General features: G+C 41.9%; 1 protein-coding gene across 1 annotated transcript in view; it reads right to left on the bottom strand.

Annotated features, from left to right (window-relative positions):
• Nucleotides 1-3,136: 3,136 nt before the first annotated feature.
• The window catches only part of PDCD11 (programmed cell death 11), an 86,419-nt gene continuing 64,789 nt past the window's right edge, over nt 3,137-24,766 (bottom strand). The window contains exons 31-35 of the mRNA XM_082268407.1: nt 24,170-24,393; nt 21,541-21,709; nt 17,066-17,219; nt 13,468-13,633; nt 3,137-3,648 (exon numbers count right to left, since the gene is read on the bottom strand). Coding sequence (XP_082124533.1) covers nt 3,477-3,648; nt 13,468-13,633; nt 17,066-17,219; nt 21,541-21,709; nt 24,170-24,393 — 885 coding nt within the window. The 3' untranslated portion in view covers nt 3,137-3,476. The remainder of the gene's footprint in view (nt 3,649-13,467; nt 13,634-17,065; nt 17,220-21,540; nt 21,710-24,169; nt 24,394-24,766) is intronic.

Raw genomic sequence — 24,766 nt, forward strand, 5'->3', positions numbered from 1 at the left:
ATGAAAGCATATGGCACATATTTGGTACCGTTTTAATAACATTTTTTACATAATGGCATATTTGTCAGCCTATAACAAACAAAACTCTTGATTCCCCTTTTTAGTTTTTTTACTGTAATTTTGACAATTCTAGTATTAAACATAGGGACACTGACACCTTCTAGCTGCAGTAGTATTTGCTGGTTTATAATAAATCTTTTCAGCCTGCATGTGATCACTAGGTCATAGCTGACACAGCAATTACATGATTGGGAAACACTCCGATTGGTTCTAGTTGGGGACCAGAGCTGCCACAGTGTCAACTTGTGATTCTCAACGTGGCCCCCAGCTCAGGGAATTGTACTAGCAAAAGTTTATATACAGATTTCAGGTGGGAAAGGGTCATGCAATGTCAACCTGAAAAGAATAAACAGATCATAAGTTCAAGACATCCTTTTGACTTCTGCTTGATCTTTTATACATGACCCCAAGGCAGTAAAGCCAGAACCTTGTCAGCCAACTTGCATTTCAGGAACAGGCCATCAATGACAGCCTACAATTTTTAGCAGAGGTTACCTTTAGGCAAGGCCGGTGAGCAAACAAAATGTGAGGAGGATGAAACTTGAATGGAAGTTTTTGTTTATGAAAGTTCTGGAAAGAAGAGGAGCTGTGAGAGAGGGAGCAGTGCACAGATTGTCAAGTTATGTGTTTGGATCAGATTAGTCTCATTACAGAAAATTATTCTGAATCAGAAGCAATGCACAAATGAGTAGTTTGGTTGATGTGTTTACTCAGGAATATGCCAGTTTTTCTGTTTACAGATCTTGTACATACAATGCTCCAAGTTCAGAATGCAGGTACTACAGAAGATTTCTAAATTCATAGTCGTTAGGCATGTGTTGCAGATTGGTTTTGCTTTTTTTGTATCCATACTAATAAAAATGGCATTTAGCCCACGTTCACATTGGGTGCAGCCTTAAAATTTCCCCTCTGACCTGAAATCGCACAATTACAAAGCCGGATTCCCAGTGTGAGACTTCAGGTTTAGGTGCAACTTTGAAGACGTCTGTGAGGCTTCATGCACAAATGTTTATTGAAGTTGCACCCGCAATCGTCAAATGCATGCATGTGCTACTTTTTCAAATCGATGCGGCACCTCAAAGACAGCATTGCATCAATTTGAACACTGCCATTGCCGGCAATAGGATGCGATTTGTCATACGATTTGACCTGTCAATTCACATGAAAAATCGCGCCAATGTGAACAGGGGCTAAGGATTTGTTCACATTAGAATTTACATGTTGCATTTATGGAAAACTATTTTCAGCATGTAGGAATTTTATGCTGGTGGAAAAGGATCGTATAACAAAAGTGATGCATTTTATGTACACTGGATAAAGAAGTGTCCACTTTGTTTAAGCTGAAGAGGTAGGTTACTTTCCCCCCACCGTATGTGGCAAGGAGGTAGCAGCTCCCATTAAGGCTTCATGCTCACTGGATGTTTTTATTGCTCCTGTTAGGGGCCCCTGGTGGTTTTTACTTCTGCCTCTTTACGCCCCTGCATGTTAGTCTATGTGTCCATGCGCATACAGGGATTTAGAGGCAAAAAAAAAAAAAACTGCCAGTGCGTCCAGAAGCAGCAGCGATTTGGCAGAAGAAAAGCTTGACTCATGTAAATGTGTGTTAATGCTAGGCACGTCAACACTTTCTGGAAACAAATGCCTTTCACAGTCTCAGGACTGGGACTAAAAGGTAAAACCCTTCCAGATTATCTTAAAAAGAGATCTTTAAAATCTATGCAGAACAAAACTAAACTAAAAATAGATCTCCACTATCATTCCTATACCCATCTTCTGGATTTTATCAAAGAAATACAATTAAACGAGAAGGGATTTTTTTGGGGGAGGGGGGGAATCATATTTACCTAGATGGATGCAGCATTGATCCGATGCTGCATCTGTACCCCGCTGGCTCTAAGACTGAGAACCTGAGAGATCGAACATCGATGATCGCTCGGTTCTCAGAGCTCCCCGAGCAGAGAGCTGGTGACTGTCAGGCACCAGCTGCTCTGCTTACTGGAACGCTGGGCTGTGGAGAGGGCGGAAGTGGGCGGCTCAGGCTCCCATTGGCTCGCTGAGAGGCTGAGCCAGGTGTCAGTCCAGGCATGTGGGCAGATCCCGACCATATGGTCGCGATTGTTCCCAAGCCTGGACCGGCTCTGTGACGTCAGACAGCGGGCTTCAGCCCACTGTCTGCTGAAAATCAGTTCGTTCTGAACTCCTGTGATCCAAAGGAGAAGTACAGCCAAACAAGCTCTGGTTGTACCTCTCCTTTAATTCAGGAAGGGTAGGAACAATATTTGTCAAAATAAATGTTATTTAATTATATTTGTACTACTAGTTTTTGCAACTGATATACAAAAAGCTAAAGAAGACACGGTACATTTTCTGTTCCAGGGGACTCAAGGATAGAGAAGCTGCTCCCACTTCATAGAATAGCATAGAGGTTTTTAAATAGCAGACTTTAATCCTTTACAATTTATAAACAACTAATTTTTTTGTAACTTTTTTTTTTTTTTTTTTACTAATAACAAAAGCCAGCATTGTCTGCATGCATGTTGACAAAAAATGTTTAACTGAAGCCACAAAGCCCTATTTCTGCTAAGAGACAGGAAAGAGGGTCTGTGTCCATCCTCTGAGCCACTAAGCAGCAGTTTGTGTAATATAATCTCTTCTGCTATTTAGGTCAATTTCAGCACATTCCTGTAAAGGAACCCAGCACCCAAAGAAGTATGAAAGCCTTTTATTACCAGTCTTAGCTTTAACACTACATACTTGCTCTAAGTGTTGCTCAGTGTTAAAGTTGACTTTACTGACTGCACTTGTCCCAGATCTGCAGGTCGAAATACTAAAAACACAAGACAGCTAGACAACAAACATTTTGAGAAAAAGGTCAGCAATAGCAACTTATATTTCTTTTTTAGCACAGGTTACCTTTAACAAAAGTTGGTGCTGTAGCCTAGAATTTTCAACTTGCCACTATATATTGCCAATAAAATAATAGCAGCATCAAAAATCCCTTAGGTGATCTTGCCCTTACAGATTTTAAATTTCCTATTTTACATTTCCTAAATTTCAATGCACTTACTCCACAAAATGTATCTGAATTCATGATGTTAATTTATTGTGACATCTGAAAAGGAACCAGCAATGTACAAAATGCCACTGATAACATAATAAAAATGCTCCATCCTGGCAGTTGACTGTCTTTTTCTTCTGTGTGGTTTCTGAAATTCCAATGATGAACATCTGAATCTCATTATTGCATACAGACAGCAGAAACCCTAAGGGAAGCAAATATAAAACCGATGTGATTTACACAGCCACAAAAACAAGTCTCTCAGGGAGGATTGTACATAATGGGCGTTTGCCGTTTTCCACATATGTACAATGTCTGTAAAAAAAATAAAAAAAGAAGTCCTTCAGAGCAGATGGCTCTAGCTTGTGCCCACAGAACTCTTAGATTCAACATATTCCAGAGCCTTCTCCTTCACAGCCTGAACGGTCTTCTCATTGCCATGTTTCTTCTCATATTCCAGATAACGCTTGAAGAAAAATTTGATCTTTTTTGCTGCTAAACTAAGGTGGATAACTCGCTCAAATATATCTCTGCAAAGAAAAAGTGTAGGAAAATGTCAGTGTTTTTTAGAAGAGTTTTGGCAAAGAACGAACAAGTGGTCCATTTAGTCTGCCCCATTTAAAAAAAAAAAAATGTTTTTGTTTAGATCTATGTTTGCATTCATTTACTTTTGACTGACTCACGACCTCTGCTGGAAGTAAAATGTAAAAATATAACTTTATAAGGTTAATTTTGAACTTTCCTCTTGCTAGTTTGAGATCTGAGACGCAATTGTGATCTTGGCATCATACTGAAAATATTGGCCTCCTGAACCTTATTTATTTAATCCAATATATCTAAAAGGTTTCAACCAAGTTTTCCCTTTCCCTGCTTTCCTCAAGAATGTATATATTATAGCAGACCTTCAGTCATTTTTTCATCTAATAAATATTCTGCCCTTGTTGTTTTAACTTTGGATAGTAAAGTTTTTTTTTTTTTTTCCTGTCAGTAAAATACCTTATACAGCCCACTTCCTCTTTCTTGTCTGGTGAAAAGCCTACGCCAATGACATCATGCACAGCTCCATCTCTCATCTCATTGTTTGTCAGCAAGGGAGGAGGTGTGAGTCATAGGACAGCCAATGAGAGCTGCAGAGCTGAGGCCTGATAAGGGCAGAGATAACAGGAGACTGCAGAGACCCATGAGTATTCACACCAGAGAGGAGAAATGTGCAGGCAAGCAGTGGTGTGTGGAAGAACTGGAAGGAAGGATGGCAAATAGCGATGATATATGAGACAAATACGCGCAAAACATGTAGTCACGGCAACCAGAAGCTTGAGTTCCACGCCAGTCCGTGCTGCGTCCTGTCTATGGCTCACTGATTCCTGCGACGTTGTGTGCAAAGAGGTTCCCAGAAGTGACGGGAGGGTCCAACGTTCTGTGCAACAGCCGACACACACGCCGGGCGTCTTCCTTCTCTGTCTATGTGTTCCATCAGGATCCACTCCCTGTCCCTTCCAGGATTTGACCAAGTGGTATTTATTAGACCGAGCGGGACCCCCACAGCGGCCTCATGTGATGCCGAGGACCAATAGACCGGTGGTTGGTTTGTGCATTTATTGACATTTTTAATAAACTTTTCACAATCATTATTTACTGACTGTTCCTTATCCAGAGGTATTGGTCTCATATATCATCGCTATGCGCCATCCCTCCTTCCAGTTCTTCCACTTCACGCAACTCATCCTGTGCTAAGGATTTGGCAGCATTGTGTTTGGTATTTATTAATCTCCTGTGATTGTCCCCATTACCATAATCTTGTGTATTATGGCTCCAGTACCCCCATAGGTGGCCGTCCGGAGGACCAGCGCCAGGACAATTTATTTTGTGGTGTGTGTATGTATGTATGTATGTATGTATGTATGTATGTATGTATGTATGTATGTATGTATATATAAATGTGTGTGTGTGTGCGTGCGTGCGTGCCTGTGTGTAAATCCAGAAAGTGAACATTCAGCAGCTTCAGCTGCCCACAGTTAAAATGGCTGCAGCCAGACTTAGTGGAGGGAGATTTCTGTAGCATATTTGGCAAGTACAGGATCACAGTATATATAAAATAATATGCAGGTGGTTGGAGGGAAGCTTCAGAATGGCAAATACGTTTTTATTACAAATTATGTGAGCAGACTGCAGATCCTCTTTAAGCTCCTGCAGTCTCTCGTTTGGTAATACCTCTTTTTTGTTTCCCTTCTCTGGACTATCTTATCAATATTATACAAGATAATATTATATATATATATATATTTTTTTTTATCAAAATCTTGTAAATTAGGTCTCCCAAACTGTACACAGAAATAAAGATAATATGAAACATCGTTTCAGGTTTTAAAAAGATACTTTAAAACGTCAAGATCTTCCTATCATAATTCCTGATGCTGGTCATTTGGACCTGGACCTGGGATTTTTATGCATTACCACCCTCCTGTAGCATTTTGCACAATATGAAACAAATACAAAGGCTAACTGGGAGAGGGAGAACTATTTACCAAAAATATTAGTTTTGGCTGGACTGTTTTCTATTAAAAAAAGAAGGTGTGCTTCCTTTAAAAATTCAGCAATATTGTTGTTAAAGGCTGGATCACCTGAAGGCAGCTAGAGTAGGAGATAGCTGGACAGGTTGAGGTAGAGCGTTCCAGGGGATGGGAGAGGCTTTGGAGAAATCCTGGAGATGAGCATGGGAGGAGGAGACAAGGGAGCTTGAGAGTAGGAGTTCTTGAGAGGAGCGAAGAGGACAGTTTGGGTGATATTTGAAGACAAGGTTGATGATGTAGCTCGGGGCAGATTGTGAATGGCAATGGCTTTGTCTGTTGTGGTTAGTATTTTTAATTTAATTCGCTGGGCAAATCGGGATTGGTGGCAGACACTGAGCGGTTAATAAGGTTGATAAGCCTGGCAGGAACATTCATGGTAGACTAAAGATAGCCTATGGAGAGGTAGGCCTATGAGAAGAGAGTTGCAATAGTCGAGGCGAGAGAACAAGGGAGTGAATAAGTAGCTTGGTGGTTTCATTTGTTAAAAAACAGCGAATTTTTTTGTTATTGTTTTTGTTATTCTGTCATTTATTGTTACAGAGGTGAAGTCTACACGCTTTTGACAACGCTTGGATTTGGGGCTGAAAGGACAATTTATAGTCTAGGATTACACCTAGTACCCTGGCATGAGGGAAGGGATTGATGGTTGCATTACTGAATTTGATGGAAAAGTCATGGAGGGGGCATGGGCAGGGGGGAACATTACTAGCTCTCTAGTTTAAGAGAGATTAAGTTTAAGGAAGTGGCGTGACATCCATGCTGATATGTCAGTTAGTAATGTGTGAGGAGACTGAGGTGAGGAGTAGACAGACAGATTTGGGCGTCATCGGCGTATAGATGGCATTGAAAGCTGTGTAGTGTAGTAGTTGGTTGTATGGGTGAAAGAATATAAAATGTCCACTCAATATCAGCGGCCCTAACTAGACATCTGGTTTGTGCAGCATATTGTGAGCTGGCTTCTACAACAGAACACAGCTGTTTCCCCCATGTCAAATGCTACGGAACATCTTAGAACAGGTCACTGCCTAGCTGTGATAGATGCATTGCAGAACTTTACTGAGACCCGTATGCGCCAAAACCGGTACAATACAGAAAATGCAGTAATAATGGGATTTTTGACTTACCGTTCAATCCATTTCTCTGATGTTCATTGACTGACACAGCTCCTGATTGTTCCTAACCATTGGGTTATACTGCCCCCTACAGGAGTAGGACACTAGGCAGGAAAAAGCTTGACTACGCCAATGGGCAGTCCCAGGGGGTATACACCCACTCCACTATAGGCACTCAGTTTTGTTATAAGCAGTGTCAGAAGAAAGCCAACTCCACAGAGGGGTGGGTGCTGTGTCCGTCAATGAACATCAGAAAAATGGATTTTATGGTAAGTCAAAAACCCAATTTTCTCTTTCGTTGATTGACGGACACAGCTCCTGATCTTCTTAAGCATTGGGACGTCCCAAAGCAGTGTTAAACATGGGGGGGGGGGGGGGGGGGGAGATTGGAAAACAGCAGAAAAAAATTCCCAAGGCTAACCATAGGTAACTTGGAGCGCAATCAAAACAAGTGGAGCTCACCTGAAACAAAAAAATACACCAGGTGCTCTAAACAGCAGCCTGCAAAAACTTGCGGCCAAAAGAATCATCCGCACGTCCACTTTATAAAACTTTGTAAAAAAGTGTGCACAGACGTCCAGATGGCCACCCTGCAAACCTGCATCACTGATGCCTGATGACAGAAGGCCCAGGAGGCACTAAGCGTCCGAATAGAGTGTGCTTTACCAGGGAAAGGAAGAACCTGACCCCTAATTGATAGGCCCGAATCACTGTCTGTCTGATCCATCAGGAAATGGTCACAGCAGAAACAACCTTTTTCGAGGTCCATCCCCGAGTACAAAAAGTGAGTCTGACTTCCTAAAAAAGACTCCATAGCTGTCAGGTACAGCCTGATCGACCAAACCACATCCAGGGAATACAGAGCAACGGACAGGGACGAATAACCATCTTAGCTCTGTAAACCAACAGGTATCGTGAACGGCAAGACAACGCAGCCAGCTCCGACACCCGCAGAAGTAATAGCCACCAAAAAGACCACCTTCTGGGGTACCGGCAATCACTCTCCACCGTGCAGGCAGGCTCACATGGGACACAGGGCAATCTGGTTCACCACCTGGGAACTTCTGACGTCAACTGATCAGTTATTGCTTTATGACACTGTTTGTACTAAAAAGGACTGGAGCAAGAACTTAAGTGAACGGATGGACGTGGCATATTATAACTCAAGAGGGATGGATCACATGGCTTCAGAGCAGTGAGTAATATACTCCCAAATTATACTATAAATCTTGGTGATCCCTTGGGGTTCCTGCTCAACGCCTCCCCCTTCCCCCTTATTTACTAGCGGTGGGAATAGCTATAGTCCATGAACTGTGTTATCTGAATCTTTATGGAAGTTATCCTGGCTTATTTGGGAGCAACAGTGTGGAGAAACTGCAGCAGTATTTGACCATTAATAGTATACAATACATCTGTATTTGGGATAGAACCCCAAATTGGGTGGTCTTTCATCAGTTACATCCCTATCTGAACTGTATGAATCCGTCCACCTTTTCTTCCTGTAGAAACAGTTTTATATCCTGCACTGCGCTCTCACTCCTATATCTCTGTTGGAGATGGACTGCATTTAGCATTGCTCTATCTAAAAGCATGTCAGATGCTCTATATTGGGATGGATCACAGATTTGGATGGTCTGTATATGAACAGTATATCTCTATTTCTGGACTGCTCGGCTCATTCCACATCATCACCCTAAATTAATTTTCAGTTTCTATATTCAGAGATTGCTAAAATACCGCTAATGTGAAGACATATATTCCACTTAGGCCCCTTTCACACTGTCTATCCGTCGGACGGACTCCGTTTATCTCAGCGGGGGATCGATCCGCCACTCCCCCCCTGAGCAGGAGGATGACAGCTGTTCTCCGCGCTGTGTGCGGAGACACAGCTGTCAGTTCCCCATACATCTCTATGGGGGAATCGGATGGGAACAGACAGGTCGCTGGAAGGATGGAAAATAGGGTTTCCATCTGTCCAGATTTGACGGATCGGATGTCAGCGGACATGCCTCCACTGACATCCGATGCCCGATAGTGATGTATGGAGGGACCGTTAAGATCCGCCAAAAAAACAGACAGGCGGATCTGAACGGTCTGCCTGTGTGAAAGAGCCCAAATACCAATCCTTGTATTTCACCTGACCCTGCTGATTAGACTGGCTGTTTCCAACTTGTTATATCATGAAGCTTCATGCAGATCATGGCAATGCTTGTTGTGATTGAAATCTTGTTTAGATTAGTATTGGAATTTTTTCACATAGTGTTCAGCCTTATTATCAGTCGTTGTGTCAGCTTACACATTCATTATTTGTCAGATGATTGGCCCGTTGAATTACCTTGGTTCACTACCTGGGTTATTTTAATTATATGTATGTCTCGGTTTGTGACCAGCTGCCGATACGTGTCCATCTTTTACTTTTTTCAATAAAGAAATCAATTGTTTAAGCCTTAACACCGTGTGGGTTTCTTCCCTACTTTTGTATAGCTTTCTTGCTATCCCTCTTTTTTTGTTACCAAGTGTCAAGCTCCCTGGATAAAAAGGTACACCCCAAAGGAAAGTGTGGCCAATGGACGTTGAAAGAAAACCAATCGATTGTTATAAAATTTTCCACGTTTAGGAATATCCTATATTTCAGAAACTAATAATTAATGTTAGGTATTAGCTGCTGCTGATATTAAAGGTGAATCCCTTTTGGAATGACATGAAATAAAATAAAATTGGTTATTAGCGCTGCTATAAATACTAACATATATGATTAAATACATACAGTGGGTACGGAAAGTATTCAGACCCCCTTAAAATTTTTCACTCTTTGTTATATTGCAGCCATTTGCTAAAATCATTTAGGTTCATTCTTCTTCCTCATGAATGTACACATAGCACCCCATACTGACAGAAAAACACAGAATTGTTGACATTGTTGCAGATTTATTAAAAAAGAAAAACTGAAATATCACATGGTCCTAAGTATTCAGACCCTTTGCTCAGTATTTAGTAGAAGCCCCCTTTTGATCTAATACAGCCAGGAGTCTTTTTGGGAAAGATGCAACAAGTCTTTCACACCTGGATCTGGGGATCCTCTGCCATTCCTCCTTGCAGATCCTCTCCAGTTCTGTCAGGTTGGATGGTAAACGTTGGTGGACAGCCATTTTTAGGTCTCTCCAGAGATGCTCAATTGGGTTTAAGTCAGGGCTCTGGCTGGGCCATTCAAGAACAGTCACGGAGTTGTTGTGAAGCCACTCCTTCGTTATTTTAGCTGTGTGCTTAGGGTCATTGTCTTGTTGGAAGGTAAACCTTCGGCCCAGTCTGAGGTCCAGAGCACTCTGGAGAAGGTTTTTGTCCAGGATATCCCTGTACTTGGCCGCATTCATCTTTCCCTCGATTGCAACCAGTCGTCCTGTCCCTGCAGCTGAAAAACACCCCCACAGCATGATGCTGCCACCACCATGCTTCACTGTTGGGACTGTATTGGACAGGTGATGAGCAGTGCCTGGTTTTCTCCACACATACCGCTTAGAATTAAGGCCAAAAAGTTCTATTTTGGTCTCATCAGACAAGAGAATCTTATTTCTCACCATCTTGGGAGTCCTTCAGGTGTTTTTTAGCAAACTCCATGCAGGCTTTCATGTGTCTTACACTGAGGAGAGGCTTCCGTCGGGCCACTCTGCCATAAAGCCCCAACTGGTGGAGGGCTGCAGTGATGGTGGACTTTCTACAACTTTCTCCCATCTCCTGACTGCATCTCTGGAGCTCAGCAACAGTGATCTTTGGGTTCTTCTTTACCTCTCTCACCAAGGCTCTTCTCCCCCGATAGCTCAGTTTGGCCGGACGGCCAGCTCTAGGAAGGGTTCTGGTCGTCCCAAACGTCTTCCATTTGAGGATTATGGAGGCCACTGTGCTCTTAGGAACCTTAAGTGCAGCAGAAATCTTTTTGTAACCTTGGCCAGATCTGTGCCTTGCCACAATTCTGTCTCTGAGCTCTTCAGGCAGTTCCTTTGACCTCATGATTCTCATTTGCTCTGACATGCATTGTGATCTGGAAGGTCTTATATAGACAGGTGTGTGGCTTTCCTAATCAAGTCCAATCAGTATAATCAAACACAGCTGGACTCAAATGAAGATGTAGAACCATCTCAAGGATGATCAGAAGAAATGGAAAGCACCTGAGTTAAATATCACATGGTCCTAAGTATTCAGACCCTTTGCTGTGACACTCATATATTTCAGTTTTTCTTTTTTAATAAATCTGCAACAATGTCAACAATTCTGTGTTTTTCTGTCAGTATGGGGTGCCATGTGTACATTCATGAGGAAGAAGAACGAACTTAAATGATTTTAGCAAATGGCTGCAATATAAGAAAGAGTGAAAAATTTAAGGGGGTCTGAATACTTTCCGTACCCACTGTAGATAGATAAATAAATTATACACATGTGCATAAATAAATACAAATGGATGCAACTAAATAAAGTGACATGTGCATAGATGAATACAAATATATACCAATGTTTGTGAAAAATCCTTAAATAAATTCAATGTACTCAAATAATCCTTCTGTGCATCAAAGTGCTAGTGCTTAATAAAACAAATAAATACAAGTGTTTGTGAACAGTCCTTCTAATATGAATTCAGAAATAAATCCGTAAATTTCTTCTGTGCATCAAAAAGTGCTGGTGCTTTACAGTCCAAGAAAAGTGAATCACTCCGATGCTCCCCTTATGTGTCCCCAATCACCGGAAACAAGGAGCATTATGGCATCAAGTGTTGTACACGAGATTTTAAGCTGTACTGCCGAATGTTAAATGTAAGTGCGCTATGTTTATCTACCCAATAAAAAACAGTTTTACACTATGAGGCTCTCTCTCTCTCCATTTCATAACATACTATATGGGGATGTGCAAGCTGAGAAGGCATTCCACTGTTCAATCCTTCGTATACCATATATACCTAGCCCCACCAGAAAGAAGTTACAGTATCAGGATCATCCACAGTGTTTTTGCAACACTTGATGCCATAACTCTCCTTGTTTCCAGTGAGTGATAATGCTTCTCGCCTACGACAAAGCAGATGAAGCAATGGTGACCGGCACATATTGGAATGTGAAGGTAGGCGTCCTTGATATCGATAGAAGTGAGAAAATCACTGTGCGAATGGACTCCATTCGGGAACTTCTGTACCTGCACAAAGCAGTTTAGCGCCTTGAGGTCCAGAACTGGATGCACCTTGCCTTCCCCCCAGGGAACTGTAAACAGGTTTGAGTAAAACCCCTGAAGACATTCCGAAGCCGGAACCAGGACAATCAAACCATGAAGTAACAAGTCTTGCACTGCCCAAAGTGATCCCGTAAGCGATCTGGGAACAAGTGCAGGTTGGAAGGGAAGAACCTTTCTGGAGAAAAAAAAACGAATCTCGATCTTGAAGCCTGACCGAATGACTTTGCTGACCCACTTAACCTGTACTAGAGAGGTTCACAGGTCCGGAAATCAGCGAAGATGTCCCCACACCCCAGATATGGGTGAGGGTGCCCCTTCATGCAGAGGAAGCCTTGTCCGCAACCTGCGGACTATCGTGCAAGGGGGATGCCGTTCCAGAGACCACTAATGGACCGCCTACTGGACCCTGCAAAAAAAACAAGGGGTTCACCCTCCGAGCCCCTCCATATAGGACCGCACAATAGGAAATAGCCCTCTTAAAAGAGGGGCTGTCCACCATGACGCGGACGCACAGTCAGGGTATCCTGATGGTCACACAGCGCTAAAAGGAGTAGGGGCCTTCCACAATAATGGGTGCATGGTTGCTACTTACCATACAAGAACAGGGTGGGCACAGCTCCTGACAGACCACCGCTCCATTGGGAGGTGGGTGGCTGTCGGCCAAGAGGAACGCTGCCAAGGCCAGACCGCGAGATGTTGCGGCTGACCTAACGGGGAGCGAAGGCCTGCGAGCGCTCGCTGGCCAGATTTCAGGGACCCTTTGGATGTAGATTATCCAGTCCATCACCCAGCCTGGCAGTTGATATTTTGTTCCTGTGAGAATCTAACAAAGATAGGAAAAAATCTATTAAAAAGGAAAGAAAATTCCAGGACCAAAGATCCCAGCAAGGAACTAGGTCCTTACTCCTGGCTAGGCATGAGTGGGAGTGCCTATAGCCGAGTGAGGGTGTGCCCCCTGGGACTGCCCATAGGTGTAGTCAAGCTTTTTCCTGCCTAGTTGCCTACTCCTGTAGGGGGCAGTATAACCCAATGGTTAAGAAGAATCAGGAGCTGTGTCTGTCAATGAACGAAAGAAAAAAATGACAGTTAATATTTTCCAAGATGTATGTACACATAGATGAGGTTCAGTGTACCGAGGCCTTAAAACACATCTAGACCCATCTTTAATAGGCATGGCATTCAGGACCAGTTTATGCCTGGGGTGCAGCTATAGACAAGTGCTTAATTTGCAAAAGACAATCTTAGGACCCCATTTCTAAAATACAAACTGACTAATTTTAGATCTTCTATCAATGTTTTTAACAAAAGTAGAATTTAACACATTACGCTAGCTGTAAAGCCGCACTATATTTTCAGCTAAAATAAGTGCTACTGTACCTGTACACTAGACTACCTTTATAGCAAGGAACTCCCTAACCCTTTAAGCAAAAAATACTACAACATATTCTTCTCTTACCTGATTTCCTTTTGACTGCCATGCTTTACCATCATGTCAATATATACAGACCAGATGTCGGTTCGCTTGGGATAGCTGTTCAGTGTGCTTTCAAACAAAGCCTTGGCTCGTACAGGATCACCCAGTTGGAACTCTAACTGAGCAAACTTTGAAATTACATCGACATCTGATAGGGAGAAAAACATTAGAGATTTTTCTGTAAAACAGAAAAACTGAAGAGACACTCCTAGAACACTGCAATATGGGCTGGAAATGTGTTCACATGGTGACAAAAAGCAATCAGAATTCCAATATGGTAACATCTCAAAAGAGATATAATAATTGAAATTCTAATGATAGGTAATACACAACTAAATAAAAAACTAAGTCACTGATAACAGTGACTGCGCCTTCCATATACTTTAAAAATAACATACATACCCAAATACAAACAGATTACATTTTTTTCCTAAATATTCACTTATGGCAGATCCAAAAGGCCCTTCAGACATTGGGTGGCTAAAAATTGGGCACAATTGACCAAGCCGCTAAACGATCTTGCTAATGAACAAAAATTTCTACAAGCATGTAAACTTTCATAAAGAGAAAAAATTGTTGGTGGTTGGCATTGACAAATTATTTGTGGATGGCTAGTACTGGGATATTAGCCAGGAACGGCAGAGATTTAAACCATGTACGGGCAGGCTGAATGTAGAAACTATCGTATTTTACATGAGAATATTGCTAGCGGGTGTATTAGCCGCTAGCAGTAATCACTGTATTTCCACGGCGGGGATGGTTTCCCTCCAGAGGAACGCAATGGCTCCACAGGAGGGATTCCCCCATCAACACTGACTGTTGAAGTGATTTTCTGTAGTTGCAGGAAAGAAAATCGCTGTCATGTATGACCGGTCTTCGTTCGCTTTTGACTGAACTTCCACTTTAAAAGCTGGTTTAAGTGTTATAGAATGGTATGCTTATATCCAGCATTAGGCTCTAAGGGAACATTACAAAAGTAGAAGAGTATGCAGTCTTAAGCTGGTAACACATATTAAAAACTATTCATACAATTTCCTGATGACTATCTAGCCGTGCATGTGAGGGACTTTTGTAATGTATATGTTAAATGTACTATTTAGGTAGTCTCTATTAAACCAAACTGTAAAACACACTTAAGCAAACAAATATAAAAAAACACATTTCAGGTAACTAAGTAAAATTAAAGTATATCTAAAAGCAAGCGTGAAACATTATTTTATATTGCAACTAACCAGCTCTTAGATGTAGTGGCTACATTGGTTTTCTTTTATTTTCAGGTGAATAACTTTCAGCAAATATATGGAAAATACCCATTGCTCTGCTCTGTCCTTGTCACTTCCTGTACACTAAACTGGTAGATCAAACAATGGTATCTTCATTCTAATCCATCTTAGGAAACTACATATTTCCCTGACCACCATTCAATAGAGATGGAGAGGAGAAAGTAATGTGATGCAAAGCGGGGGAAGCAACATCAGGTGGCAATGTTACTACTCCATAGAAACAGTGGATTGATTGAGTATTGCTACCCTAGGCCAGCAAGTTGTTACTGTCACTAGGTAAAAATAAATAAAAAAACCTAATGCAGCAACCACATCTAAGAACTGGAAAGCTGCAATAAAAAAACATTTTTGTTTCTGGGTTTAGATACACTTAATAAATTACTGAATGACTGAAGGAAGAAAAAAAAATGAAAGGCTGTTTTTGCAATCAGCCTGAAGCTGTTCTTTAAAATATAAAATTTCCAGTTATGTTTGTGGTTGTCAGGTAATAGGTCATGGTGTGGGAGGCGATTCTGTGCTGCCAAATATTTAGCTAAATCCTCCACATTCAGTAGCATGTGAAAGTGTAATCCTCTGCAGACCTGCACTCTAATCAACTGTGCAGTTCATCTATTCTGTGACGTCATCAATTATGTGAGATGACCGACATCAGTACAACAACCTGGGTTGAAACAGGAGGAATAAAATGCCTTAAAACCCAAAACATGTTTTACCAAATGTTAAAAGGAAACCTGCAAGAAGAAGGTATTGAGGATACCATTCCTAACTTCTTTCAAAATGAGTTATCCGTTAAGCCGATCGAATACCGGTACTTTAGTACTTCCTGCGGCACTGATCCAGAACAGCTATACAGTTAGGAGTTCTGACTTCACACTGACTTTCCTATCCTGCATACTTGTTGTACACGTAAAGTGACCCTGTCACTAGTGAATAAACATGAACAGCCTGTCAAAGAATCAGGCAGTGAGTGAAAGGTTAGCGCTAATAAAAAAACTACAGGAACTGCATCTAACCAGGGGTCAAATCCTGGGAAAAAAAAAGTGTGGGAACTCACTTGGTTTGCGCAAAAGTTATCACGTCTACAAACTAGGGGGAAAGATTTATGTAATTTTTATTTATTTATTTATTTTTTACTAGTAATGGTGGCGATTTGCGAATTTTAGCGGGACTGCGACATTGCGGCAGAGATCGGGCCCCTGACATTTTTGACACTTTGGGGAACCAGTGACATTACTACAGTAATCCGTGCTAAACATATGCACTGTTACTGTGAATATGACACTGACAGGGAAGGGGTTAACCTAGGGGTGCTCAAAGAACTAATTGTCAGCCCAGGGGAGTGTTTATTAACTGTAGGGGGAATGGGCTTGTGAAAAGAACATAGAGATCTGTAAACCTATATAGAAGGATCACAGGAGCTCTGTGATCATTTCAGAAAGAAGAGTGGTCAGCTCAGTTTACAATAGCTGACCGTCCTCTCTCAGGGGGGAGTGATCGCGGGTGCCCGGTGGCAATTGTGCCCCCCCTAGCCCCGCGCTCGACCGACGTACAATTAAGTCAGTTTGCGCAGTAAGTGCCGGGTCACACTTATGGGATGCGGGAAGGCTGCGAATTCGCAGCCTGTTCCCGCATCGCAAAACGCACCCTTGGCAGTTCACACTGCCATACGCGATGCGCTGGGGGGTTTCAATGAAATGTTAACGACACCCCCAGTTTGATCGCATATCGCAGTGCGATCTTTACAGTTCGCACAGGATCGGATCGCACAAGTGTGAACCACTGTGCGATCCGATCCGGCTGAAAAAAAGGGTCATGTGCGACTTTGGTGCGGGTGCAGTGCTTAGCGCCGAGCCGGAGATCAGCTTAGCGCCGAGCCGGAGATCAGCTTAGCGCCGAGCCGGAGATCAGCTTAGCGCCGAGCCGGAGATCAGCTTAGCGCCGAGCCGGAGATCAGCTTAGCGCCGAGCGGGGCTGTACTGAAGGTATTTCACACAATTTGATTACAGAAACACACTGGGCATTATATAACACAGTAATAGAGTGGATGCTAGGATTTTACAAACACTAAACTAGGGCTTATTTTCGGGGTAGGGCTTATATTGCAGCCCTCACCGAAAATAACAGTAGGTTTTATTTTCAGGGTAGGTCTTATTTTCAGGGTAGGTCTTATTTTCAGGGAAACACGGTAGCAGGGGGGGAGAAATTAGGTCCATATGGCCTATGGACCTGGCCAGCTGCAAGCAGTGCTGTAGGTCCGTATGCATTACAGACCTGGCAGTGAAAGGGTTAATACTTACGCTCTTTTTCTGGAAGACACTTCAGTGCCCGCTGCAGTAAGCGATGAGCAGCCTCAGACTGGCCTTGTTTAAGAAGAAACGTGGCATATTTCCAATACACAGACTTTTCCTGTTTGAAACGCTTTATCATCGTGTTGAACAATTCATCAGCCTCCTGAATGCCAGAAAATAGCAAAATAAAACTCAATGTTGTTTACAAGTAAAGAGGTCTTCTAGTGAAATGGATCAGAACAAGAGCATATCTTTATTATTATTTTTAGCTTTACAGAAACCACTGCCAAATATAAACTATTCATAAACAGTGAAGGAAAACAGGAATAATAGCAATAAGTCAATTACAGCCCACATACTAAAAACACCTCCACCTGCTCTCCACTGACATTCAGAGGTCACTGATTCTGCAGGGCAATGAGCAAATCCTAGCGGTAGACATGAAGTCTTGGCAAAAAAAGAAAACAAAAAAATTGCCTAAGTTTGATCTGCATGTAATGAGGAAAGAAGAGCCTAAACATTTACCCAAACATTTCATATTCCTGATATGTGGCTGCTGTACCAAGTACTCGTATGAGAAAGTCTCCTGTTCTCTTTGGATTGCTTCCTTTGTGTGAAATCCCTGGTGTTCCTGCCAGTCCCTCTGCTCTCCTATTAAAAACTGACCACACTAAAGCCTCGTACACACGATCAAGATATCTGATAATATACTGATTTCAAAGCGATTATACGATAATCTGATTGTTAGTACACAGCTGTAATCCGAAATTTTCCAAAAGGGACAAACACAAATTTTTTTCTTGTACGATAGATTGTATGATTTTTATTTAAAGTCAGTACAATTTTCATCCGAAAATGCAACACATACATCCCTTCGAATTTTTATTCTGTTGTACAAGAAATTTCACACTTTAGTAACCCATTTGTTTTTGATATCGAGACTATCATCCAAAAAAAAAAAACAAAAAAAAAAAAAACAGACGATCATTCGTCCAATAATCTCATTGCATGTACTAGGCTTAAGTACAGCGTGGTCAGTTCTTTAGCTATGCTGGGAACTCAGGCTGCTCTCCTCCAATAATCAGACTTGTCCTGACTCATCCTCCTTGCACAGCCATTCACTGGGAAGCTCATTGTGCTGCTGCTTCTCCCCCACCCAGCTCTTATGCAGCTGAGAACACAGGGAATGGGATCACTTATAAAAAAGGGGAAAAAAGGTATTTATTATGTTTTCTATATGTATACAAAATTGTTTTGCAATTCATTTCTATTTTAAACTTAATGAGTTGTTTTACAAGGTGATCGTTTACAATCACTTTAACACATCTGATGATGGGGGGGGGGGGGGGGGGGGGTGGTTCCACAATAATTACATGTATAGACAATTAGGGATGACTGAATCACTTTAAGGGCTTGTTTGCATTACATATGGTGCTTTTCCACTGCATGGAACCGTACCGGTTCGGCACGCTTTTGTGCTTTTCCACTGCTGGTACCGCATGGTATAGGGTGGGAACGGTTCGGTACGGTATGGTATAGGTTTGCTTTTCCACTGCATGGAACCGAACGGTTCGGTACGGTACGGCTCTGAAAAAACAGTACCTACTCGATTGTGGTTCCAACAGGTACCAAACTGGTACCATATCCCACAATCCTTTGCATGCAGTCACTACTAGCCACTGATTGGTCAGAGAATCCCACCCACCCCGTTGTTATCCCACCCACTTAACTTTAGTACTACTTTAGTGGAAAAGCAACACTATACCGTACCGTACCGAACCGTTCCGACACTATACCATGCGGTACCAGCAGTGGAAAAGTAAACCGGGCCAAGCAGGGCCGAGTAGAGCCGAGCCAGTACGAGCCGGTACTTGCAGTGGAAAAGTGCCAATAGTTTTGAAGAAAAAAAAGACACTAGTCCATCCAGTTAAACCAACAGAGAAAAATAAAAATTAGATTCTCTGCAGTGCAGGAACACGTGTAAAAAGCGGCTTTCTGCAGACACGTGTGGATGCCATTAATACTTAATTGCACCACCATGCATCTTGCAACATGCAGTACCATGAGGTTTGGAGAGGTGTGGTTTAAGAAAAATTGTGCCTGCACCATTTTTGCACATTTAACGCATGTAGGGCAGCCCATTGAAATTAACAGGCCTGCCAGGACCACATAAAAAAAAAACAAAGCATGTGTGTTTGGACACCCCTCATAGTGTGAATGAGATCTAAAGTGAATTTAACCTTGTCTACTATGCACCTTGTGTTTTAAAGTATGCGTGTTATGCTGGCCATGCACAGCTCGAACTTAGGGCGGTTCCTGCGGAATCTCCGGTGAGAATTTGAGCCTTGGGTGGCCCTGTCTGCACTTCCATATGAAAAATGCAACAGAGCCTTTTTTTTTTTTTAAATCCTAGACCCAGGCTATACACAGGCCTTGAATTACAGTATATACACACAGTGGATATATATAATATATATATATATATATATATATATATATATATATATATATATATATATATATATATATATATATATATATATATATATATATATATATATATATATATATGTGTGTGTTTTTTTTTTTTCTGAAGGATGGGCCTTCAATTAATCTGCAGCTGACAGCACCATTGTGGTCTGAGCGTATCAGCTGTGGTAAAAGTACAAGCTATCTCGGTATCACATGCATGAGGAAAAACCTCAACGAGACAGGTCAACAGCAACCCTTCTTCTCATTTTGCACATCTCCATCTACACCTCCACAAGATTCTCCTCTATATATCAAGTACAGGGATGATGCGGACAGTCCTAGAAGTGAAGATCCCATGAACTTTGGAGTGTCAAGTTGGACCCCCCTCTGTCTGGTCCTTGCACAGTATGCGCTGGAGCTTCTGGCAAAAACAAAAAAAAAAAATGGTACCTGCCACTTTTCCTGGTCTAATCTAGTGCTACAGCATTGTAAAAGGTGCCAAACAATGTTGTTGCAGCTGAATTAAGCTGCCAAATTACTCACGTCTGCTATAGTGTAAATCCTTAATTGCACCTCAAAGTTTGTGGCCCATTTCTGAATTCTGGCACTGTGCCTCTGAGAAAAATTATTCTGTTTATTTCAAGATAAAATTTGCCACTTCTCTTCTCCTTATATTGTGGACTAACCAAGTTGTTTACATAGTGTCCAATATTTGTGGCTGTTGTCTCTCAAATACACTTTAATGTTTCTCCATTGTATATTAAGGCCTACCCAAGCTGCTTACATACTGTTCAAACATGAAACAAGATTTGTGGCTACATTGGTCTCCTAAATAATACCATTTATTGCAGGAGAAAACCTGCCTAGTCTCCATTAGTTGCTCATTAAAGTACTCGTGTACTGTCCTGATGCTACACAATTTCTACAAAACGCATACCATACATTAGGGACAATATGACTGGTGTGGCAGTGATCAATGACAATATGACTGATGTGATGGTGATTAGGGACACAAAGTAGGTGGAGGAGATTAGGGCACCAGATAGGTGGCGGAGATTAGGGACACTGAGTGGGCAGCAGTGATTAGGGACAGTGACAGGCAGCTCTGGTCTGGTGACACTGTACTGCTGTGGGGATGATCAGAGATAATGGCTGGTGGCTCTAACAAAGTGATATCAGCATTGTACATGATCACCACCACAGCGGTACAATGTCAAAAGACCAGTGCAGGCAGTCATTGTCACTAATCACTGCAGTCCCCTTACAGTGTCCCTAATTTTTTTTTTTACAATTTTATTTTTGTATGCCACCAGAGGAGGGGTGTCACCATAGTGTCACTGTGTTACTCGGGGGAGGGGGGGTCGTTTACTATTGTAACTGTGATCACTGTAGCTCATAGCGGCCCAGTACTATGATCAGTGATCCACAGTGAACGGTGGACACACCGATTAAAGATCATGCTGCTATGCGCCCAGCCCTTTATGTACATTGACCAGGCGGAAAGTAATTAGGCCAAGCTAAACGTTTTTTTTTATTTTTTTTGCACGTGTGTAAAATGCGATGCAGGAAGAGGGTCACTGGTTCAGTTACAGTTTTGTAACATACAGCCTAAAGGCATTACCCAATCCTGAAGCATGTAGTAAAGGATTGGTGTTAGTTTCCATACGACTCTCAGGGTTGTGTTAGGAAGGATCGTCTTCCACTATACAATATCTTTTAAAAAAAAATTCTGCTTTGTTAAATGTTCCCCATAGCAGTGCCCAATTCCGCAAACCCTGCTTTGTCAATAGCTTGTCTACTAGCCTTGAATGTGACCAGAATTTTGTATCAAAACTTGACTTTCTAAGGGCAGAAAAAATGTTTTCCCTTCTCTGCAGCCAGCGATGTCACCATGTTTGGAATGGTGAAGTATAAAGGAGGTTTTTAATATGGTGCTGTAGGTAAACTTCCACATTGATAGAAGACAACCAACACATGCCTAAAATATAGAACCCCTTTCTGAGAGATTTTACCTTAAACTTTTCTGATTTGATGTAAATCTCCACAAAGTGCTGGAATGCTTTCAGTGGATCATTGTATTGAACAGCTCGTTCGAAAACCTTAAGCAGAGTCTCTTCTGTGCCATATGTATTCTCCATATTCAGCATGGCCACCCAAACATTCAGCTTCTCTTGCTCCTCCCTGTAAGCGCAATGGGTTAGTATATTACAGTGTTTGTCAGGGCAACATTTTCCCAGGTTTTATCCCTTTAAAGATCCTAGAAACAGAAAAAAATACCTCTTCATCTGCCAGAAATGCACTTAGCTCCTAAGTCCTGTTGTGCACTAACAAAGAACAAATGCCTATCCAGTTTTTATTCTCCTTTGATTGTAAACCCCTGACAGGAAATATGAATAAATTTAAAGTGGCATTTCGGTCTCCTTCCTCTGCTATCTGCAGAAGTCACTTCTGACAAGTTTTCCCTGACACCAAGAAAAAAAAAAAAAAGAAAAAAAAAGGTGACATGGGAGGGATCTTCAACACCCAGTCTGATTAACAGCCTCAGCTCTCACTGAGCCATGCAGTTTCCCTTTAGCTCTCTGCTCCCTGCTTTCTGAAAGCTCAAACAAACTGTAAACTCTGCACTTTGAATGGTTGTAGAGAACAGATGGCTGTAGATAAACAGGTACAACATATATAGGCAGGTTTGTTTAATCTCCGTGCATCACACTAGTCACGTCAATGTGTATAGGTGGGAGTATACAACCACTCCCATTGTCTTCATCTCTAAAACATTGCACTAATTCACTTCTAAGATAAGAAACAGGAGGGCTACATAGACATCACTGGGATAAAACAGGTCGCTTACAGAGAACATAGCTGAACCCAATTTCTGAGAGAAATTGAGTAAAAGACAAAAAAAAAAAAAAAAAGGAAGAGATGACATGTGTAATCAGTGACATGAAAGTATGTTAAATTCTTTCTGAATTTAGACAATTGTTAAAATATGCAAATAAGGCTCACTAAAAAAAAAATAATAATAATAATTTTTTTCTTAGTGAATTGACACCATCATGGTTTTTCTTTCCCAATCACACAGTGAGAGTATCTTTCACTTGTTAAGCTACAGCCATAACTTTATGACCACCTACCAAATTTTAAGTAGGTCCCTCTTTTGCTGTCAAAACAGCCCTGATGCGTCAATGCATGGATGCCACTAGACCTCTGAAGGTATGCTGTGGTATCTGGCACCAAGCCATCAGTAGCAGATCCATTACCACTTCAATACAGGGCACTTTTACCCCGTTCCTGGCCAATTTTCAGCTTTCAGCGCTGTCACACTTTGAATGACATTTGCCCGTTCATGCAACACTGTACCCAAAATTAGATTTTTTTTTCATTTTATTTTTAGACATATAGAGCTTTCTTTTGGTGGTAATCATCACTGGGTTTTTATTTTTTTGCTAAGCAAAACAAAACAAAACACTTTTCTCTTACTTTGTTATAAAATTTTGCTAACAAGTAATTTTTCTTCTTCACTGATGTGCGCTGATTAGGCTGCACTGATGGGCACTGATACGCTGCATTGATGGGACTGCACTCATCAGGGCACTGATCATCAGTGCCTTGATTATCAGTGTAAACAGTGTGCTGACAGCCTTGCCGGTTATCGGCACACCTTTCCTCACACACACACAGTGCATGAGGAAAGGACTGCCAATAAGCGGCAAGTCTGTTTACATTTGATCAGCTGTGATTGGCCGTTTACCCCGAAGCACACAGAGACCACAGAGCGCTCCTGATGTGTGCTGCAGAGGGCGGGAATCTGGAAGGACCTCTTTGAAAGCCCTCCCAGAACTATAGTATTGTGCTGTAGCCATCTTTTGGCTATAGCACAGTTCCAGAGTGGTTAAGGCATGTGTGTTGCAAGGTTGGGCCTCTATGGATCGCATATTTTTCCCAGCAAATTCCACAGATGCTCCATTGGGCTGAGATCTGGAGAATATTGAGCCAAGTCAACACCTCTAAATCATTGTGTTCCTCTGACCATTTTTCCAGTGTGGCAGTCTGCATTATCCTGCTGAAAGGAGCCACTAGCATCACGGAAAACCTTTTCCATGAAGGGGTGTACTCGGTCAGTAACAATGTTTAGGTAAGTGGTACATGTCTAGTAACATCCACATGAATGACAGGACCCAAAGTTTCCCAGCAGAACATTGCCCAAAGCATCACGGTGCCTCCGTCAGCTTGCCTACTTCCTATACTGCATCCTGGTGTCTTCTCTTCCCCAGGTAAGGGACACAAATGCACCTGGACATCCACATGATGTAAAAGAAAACTTGATTCATCAGGCCAGGCCACCTTTTTCCATTGCACCATGATCCAGTTTTGATGCTCATGTGCTCACTGTAGGCACTTCTGGCTGTGGGCAGGGGTCAGCATGGGCACCCTGACCGGTCTGCGACTACACAGCCCCATACACAACAAACTGCTATTCCATTTTTTTTATGCTTTCAAAACATCTAATTCAGGGACATCATGTATAATTGCTGCCTTATATATCCCACCAACATTCAGATGCCATTGTAACAAGATAGTCTTATTCCCTTAAACGGTCTTTGGTCATAAAGTTATGGCTGATCAGCATATGTCTAACATTACCTGAAATAAATAGTCTGCAGGGCTCTTTCTGCCACAGCTCGTGCTTGCTCCAGCTCAGTGGCCTGGAGGTGGAAATCCATGTACTGAATCCAGTTAGCAGAGATATTAGGAGAACTGAGGACAAGGCGCTCAAATTCATTAATGGACTGCGGTTGCTGACTTGGATCCTTGGCCTCTTTTCCAGCTTGTCTCTTCTCTGCTCCCTGTTTCTGGTTGCTCTTCGTCTGAAATGTTGTGAATGCAAATACTCACAGTAAATACTTGATTATACTGAATATCTTTAAAAAATGAAATAAGCATAACCATGCAAGGAAAATACCATGAAGGCATTTACCACTTTAACTCTAGATTTGGCCAGCTCAGTGCTGACAATAAGGTCCCGAAGGCCACAGGTTTTAATGCCATCAGTTATTAATGCCATCAGTTAATGTAACGGAGTCTCAGGGTTTACAATTTTGGCATGTTGGGTGGACCAGAAGTTTAAAAAAAAAAAAAAACAACAATATTGCTTCTGTGTTTTACAGGTTTAGCAACACATTTCATGAATCAACATTATTTCTCATAGCAGAAATCAATTAGGACATCTCCCCTCAGGGA

The sequence above is a fragment of the Pelophylax lessonae genome, assembly GCF_965119305.1.
Source record: "Pelophylax lessonae genome assembly, chromosome: 9".
NCBI classification, from domain to species: domain Eukaryota; kingdom Metazoa; phylum Chordata; class Amphibia; order Anura; family Ranidae; genus Pelophylax; species Pelophylax lessonae.